Below are 5,893 nucleotides of genomic sequence, written 5' to 3'. Positions count from 1 at the left end.
GACCTCCACCGTGGTGGCATCGCCGTGACAGTGCCGCTCTCTGCTGTCTTTCCAGGAATTAAATTTGGGGCAGGTGACTTGGTGGAGCATCCCGACCCACGCACTCTGGCCTGGCTGTGTCCCTGCTGAGGCTCTCCCAGCCCACATCCAGCTCCATCCATGGCTCTTCCAGCACTCACTAACAGTGGGGACACACAGGACACCCCGTCAGAGGTCCCCTATGGTGGCTTTCCCTGCTGAGCCTCCACTCCCACCACCATCTCAGCTCATCGCTCCCCCTGGTCCCTCCCGGGGGGTTTTGCAAACTGCTCCAGGGATGGGATCCATGGGGGACACCAGCACAGGGAGCATGGGGCGGCTGTCCCATGGCATCACCCCCTTCATCGTGTGGTGCTTCGTCACCTTCCATGCAGGTAAGGGCAGCTCTGGCTTTCCCTGGGGTACCTGAATTTTCTTTGCTTGAGCCCTGCCTTCCCATGGGTGTCACCCACTGGGACCCTGGCAGGAGGGGTAAATTTGGGGAGAGAGAAGGGGAAGCTGAGGGGCTGTGCCCATGGAAAACCAGTTCTCTTCCAGTTTACCCCCATGCAGTCTCGCAGCATGCCCAGTCTCCACACTGGCATGATGTCCCCCACCGCACACTGAGCTAGGACGGGGTTCGTGTCTTTGCAGAGCAGCTTGCCGCCACCCAGACACTTGGGTGGGGGTGGTCTGCTCTGGGTCATCCCCCCCCAGGGGATGTACCTCTGGGACCCCAGATCCATCCTGTGTAAGCTAGAAATGTGGGAGAGAAGGAAAAAAAATGGATTTTGCTTCCACCTGCTGTCAATGCAAGACTTCCCATGAGCTGGGCATCTTGCTTGCCCCTTCACTTGGGACCAGCCCTCCCCACCACCTCTAAGACCCTCAATCCCTGGCCAAAGTACAACACCCAGGGCCCTTGCTGGGCTTGCCTGCCCGGTGGGGAGACTTTGCATGGGGCATGGGGCATGCTATGGGGCCGTGCACCTCCTTCTTCAGGGCAGAGCCATCCGTACAATGTCTCTTTGGTTGCATTTCACTGTGCAAAGCCCTCCCTCCCCCCCTCCTGCCATCCCTCCCTCCCTCCCTCGGCCTCCCTCGACTTGCTGGTGGAAATTTATGGGGCTCTGCAGTGAGAGCAAGGACGGCCGAGCGATGCACTGAAGACCAACGCCAACAATTTCTAGGCAGAGCAAAGAGCGTTGCACTCCTTCTCAGCCCTGCCTCCAGCCCAGCCTGAGGGATGGCCTCTGGGCAGGCTACAGCGGTCCCAAGGACTGCGTCAGCCTCCACCTTGCAAAGCTGAACCAGTTAGCACCAGTAAGAGCAGCTGGAGGGGACTGGGAGAGGGACCTCAGGCACGCAAGAGTGGGATTTTCTCGGCCAGGTTGACCTTGCACCGCTCTCTGCTCCTTGGGAGGAGCACGGGGCAGCTCTGAGGAGGGCTAATTCCCCTCTCCCCATCCCAAAGTGGGGTTTAGCATCCCCGCCTGCTGCAGCAGAGAGGGGGCTTGCCCAGAATGGGGACCCATTTTCAGTGGGGTGCAGGGGTGTGGAAAGGGGGGTCAGCAAGCTCTCCCCCACCCTGACTCCATGCCCATCTCCCCACAGCCGCCTGCCTGCGGGACCAGCCTGGCAGCCACGCTGAGGAGCGTCTCTTCAAGCATCTTTTCACCGGCTACAACCGCTGGTCACGGCCGGTGCCCAACACCTCCGATGTGGTCATCGTGAAGTTCGGGCTCTCCATCGCGCAGCTGATCGACGTGGTGCGTAGCCCACTGAGGGGGACCCCAGTCCCGCGTCGTGTCTATCTTTTCACCAGTTGGTCCTACTGGTCTGCCAGACCAGGACCTGGGGACCCTGGTAGGAGGTGGGGTTCAGGCACCAGCAACCTCCTGGCCATCTCCAGCAGGCGACAAACCACCCACTGTGCCCCCCTCAGACCTCCAACGAGTGGGCTGCACCCCTCCTCTCCATCCCAAACCCTCCCTTCTCCTGACAGCAGGAGACCACCAAGGAAAACTGCAGTTCTCCATCCTTGCCATGTCCTTATCCAACATCTACCTGCCCCGGGGCACCTCTGGGATTGTGTGTCTATCCCTCCCTCACTCATTCCTCCCATGCACACCCATCCATCTGTCCACCCATCAACCCATCCATCTATCCACCTCTCTACCTATCCATCTGTCCACCCATCAACCCATCCATCTATCCACCTCTCTACCTATCCATCTGTCCACCTAGCAACCTATCAACACATCCATCAATCCACCTGTCCATCTCTTCTATCCATGTGCATTTGTCCATCCATCAGAGCGGCTGAGCTCTACACTACAAAATGCTATTTCTTGCTGCCATCTAGTGAGCAGATAGCACAGGGAAATAGAGTGTCTCCTTGGACTTGTACTGGTACCAGTTGCTCCCAGAAGCTGAACCCCAGAAGCAGAGGGCAGAAAGTGAAAGCAGTAATCTGGGGGCCAGTGCATTGATGGGACAAAGCCTTGGGCTCTCGCTGCCTGTCTCCTCTCACCTCTCCCTCTTCCCCACCGCAGGATGAAAAGAACCAAATGATGACCACAAATGTCTGGCTGAAGCAGGTAGGAGCCTGTTCCCTCTCTGGGGCAAGGGCAGGAGCGTGTCACGGAGGGTACAGCCTTTGGGGCAGAGACACCCTGCCCAGGGGGGCTTGGTGGCATCTCCATGGTGCTGTTCCTGGAGGGATGCTGCCAGAGGAGGAGGAAGAAGGTGGCATTGGACAGCTCGGTCCCACCAGACCCAGGGCCACCTGATGCCCTCCCCTCCATGTCTCCCTCCAGGAGTGGAGTGACTACAAGCTGCGCTGGGACCCGGCAGAGTTTGACAATGTCACCTCCATCCGGGTGCCCTCTGAGATGATCTGGATCCCCGACATCGTGCTCTACAACAAGTGAGTGACGCTGCCAGGATGGGGCATCCTTAGGGCCAGCTCCCCCTTTCCCTTCCCTTTCCATCCCTGCAGCTCATCCCATCCCATCCCATCCCGGCAGCTCCCCACCACTGCCAGCTCCCCTGGGCCTCCTGCTCTCCATCCCACCCCACTGGTAAGGATGCAAATCAGTCTTCATCCATCTCCCCATGTCTGGTGCTCGTGCTCCCACCCATCTCCATGCTCCAGATGATGCCCAGGAGGGTGAACCCAGCACTGTGCAGGGATGCACGATGAGACCACAGCCTCAAATCAAGGCTCATACCAGCCCTGAGAGCTGAGTGAGCTCCTGGCCCTATTTCTTGGGGGAAACAATTCATCCTCCTCTGATCTTCACATCTCTCCATGCCTGCAGTGCCGACGGGGAGTTCGCCGTGACCCACATGACGAAGGCCCACCTCTTCTCCAATGGGAAGGTGAAGTGGGTGCCTCCTGCCATCTACAAGAGCTCGTGCAGCATCGACGTCACCTTCTTCCCCTTCGACCAGCAGAACTGCAAGATGAAGTTCGGCTCCTGGACCTACGACAAGGCCAAGATTGACCTGGAGAACATGGACCATCACGTGGACCTCAAGGATTACTGGGAGAGCGGTGAGTGGGCCATCATAAATGCCATCGGCACCTATAACTCCAAGAAGTATGACTGCTGCACGGAGATCTACCCCGACATCACCTTCTGCTTCATCATCCGTCGCCTCCCGCTCTTCTACACCATCAATCTCATCATACCCTGCCTGCTTATCTCCTGCCTGACCGTGCTGGTCTTCTACCTGCCCTCCGACTGCGGGGAGAAGATCACCCTCTGCATCTCTGTCCTGCTGTCCCTCACTGTCTTCCTGCTGCTCATCACGGAAATCATCCCGTCCACCTCGCTGGTCATCCCTCTCATCGGCGAGTACCTCCTCTTCACCATGATCTTCGTCACGCTCTCCATCATCATCACTGTGTTCGTCCTCAACGTCCACCACCGCTCCCCCAGCACCCACACGATGCCCTGCTGGGTGCGTAGCTTCTTCCTCGACTTCATCCCTCGCTGGCTCTTTATGAAGAGACCCCCGGTGCTGCCTCCCCCCGAGGGGACCGCCGGGCAGTACGACCTCCCGGGGACGAGGCTCAGCACCTCCCGGTGCTGGCTGGAGACCGATGTGGATGACAAGTGGGATGAGGAGGAGGAAGAGGAGGAGGAGGAGGAAGAGGAGGAGGAGAAGACGTACCCCAGCCGCATGTCCCAGGCGGACTCCCATGGCCAGGGCACCCAGTGCCGCTACAGCTGCGGGCGCCAAGCTGGGAAGGCGTCGGGGGGCTCAGCCCCCCAGGTGCCCCCCAAGGAGGAGGAGGAGGAGGAGGTGGGCTCGGACCGGGGGCTGATGCTGTCCCCCAGCATCCTGAAGGCCCTGGAAGGAGTGCAGTACATCGCGGACCACCTGCGAGCCGAGGATGCCGACTTCTCGGTGAGTGGGTGCCCCTGAGGGCTGGAGGGTGAGGGGGGGTCCCCTACCCTGGGTGCTGCCTCCTGCCAGTTGTACCTCCATGGCGGGGGGTCAGTGCTGGGACCCCCGGTTGGTTTCCTGCCTGCTGAGGACCCAAAGCCAGGGAGAAGATCAATGACCACCTCCTGGGAGATGTCTGGTTCACAGGGTCAGCTGAGGGTTCCTCCAGCTCCCGTCCCTGCTGGCTGCAGGGATGGTGGAAGTCCCTCTCCTGCCCGTGGTGTCCTGCCCTCGGAGAGCAGAAATGGCCCAGCCTGCCCTGCTGGGACCCTGCTCAGAGGCTGCACCCCTCTTTTTAGCCAGGTGGTTTCAGAAAACCCTGGGTGGGATTAGTTCTGCCCCAAGAAACCTCCCCAGGGAGGTCCGCCCCCCAGTCCTGCTGCTCCAGGGATTTCCCAAGACACAGGGTATCTCCTCACCCTGAAGCAAACCATGGATGCAGAGCAAGCCCCGGGTGGTCTCCTAACCCAAAGGGGTCCTCAAAAATGGGGGGGCTGCATCCTCTACCCACACTCACAGACCCTTTTTGCTCGGCAGGTGAAGGAGGACTGGAAGTATGTGGCCATGGTGATCGACCACATCTTCCTCTGGATGTTCATCATCGTCTGCTTGCTGGGCACCGTGGGGCTCTTCCTCCCGCCCTACATGGCGGGGATGATCTAGGGGCCGGGCCAGGCTGCGATGGGGACGGCGGGCGATGCATGCTCCCTTCTCCCGGGGAGTGGGCATGGTGGTGCCCACGTCCAGCCGGACCCTTGCCTCTCCCTGGGAGGACCCGGTTGCAACCACGGAGGACCCTCGGATGGGAAATGCAGGGTGAAGCAAGGGCTGTGCCAAGGGGTGACCTGGGGATGATGGGGAGGGACGGCTGCCTGTCATCCTACCCGGTTGCAGCAGTCCTGGGATCAGGGAAGGCATGGCACAGCTTTTCTGTTGCCCAAGCACAGGCTGGAGGCATCTAAGAGAGGCATCTGCTTCCTTGAGCTGCTGCAAGTCCTACCCAAAACCCGAGAGCTGTGTCTGGTTGTGACTCCAACATGCTGGGCAAGAAGAGGGGACCTCACAGCTGCTTTAGGACGCGTCCTGACCACAGGGTGTTCAGGACCACAGGCTGGCGCAGCCATGCATGATGTGAGGCAGATGATAACGCTTCAGATGGTCTATGCAGAAGGGGTATGGTTGTGGGATGGAGGTCCCTGCTGAGCCGCATGGCTTGGGGGTCTCTGCTCTGCAAAGCCCAGCCCAGGTGCAGACCCTCTGCAACCCGCCAGCACGAGCGGTTGCTTCCACACCATCCCACACCAGAGGTCGGAGTGGCAGGGAGATGGGAACAGCCCACCCAAAAATGTGGGTGGTTTGGAAGGGAAAGACCACCCTGCAGAGCGGGATAACCCACCCGGCCACGGCCAGATGATGC

The 5,893-nt window shown here is 60.0% G+C and overlaps 1 protein-coding gene across 1 annotated transcript; it reads left to right on the top strand.

The window, feature by feature from the left end:
• Positions 1–346: 346 nt before the first annotated feature.
• Positions 347–5,141, top strand: CHRNA2 (cholinergic receptor, nicotinic, alpha 2 (neuronal)). The gene is made up of 6 exons (XM_010583182.1): positions 347–413; positions 1,633–1,787; positions 2,574–2,618; positions 2,838–2,947; positions 3,342–4,437; positions 5,014–5,141. Exons 1-6 carry the CDS (start codon positions 350–352, stop codon positions 5,137–5,139), a joined length of 1,596 nt encoding a protein of 531 aa, XP_010581484.1. The 5' UTR covers positions 347–349; the 3' UTR covers positions 5,140–5,141.
• Positions 5,142–5,893: the final 752 nt, after the last annotated feature.

The sequence above is a fragment of the Haliaeetus leucocephalus genome, unplaced genomic scaffold (assembly GCF_000737465.1).
Source record: "Haliaeetus leucocephalus isolate CR32 unplaced genomic scaffold, Haliaeetus_leucocephalus-4.0 Scaffold871, whole genome shotgun sequence".
In the NCBI taxonomy this organism is placed as follows: Eukaryota; Metazoa; Chordata; class Aves; order Accipitriformes; family Accipitridae; genus Haliaeetus; species Haliaeetus leucocephalus.
This window is presented reverse-complemented; position numbering and strand designations above follow the sequence as displayed.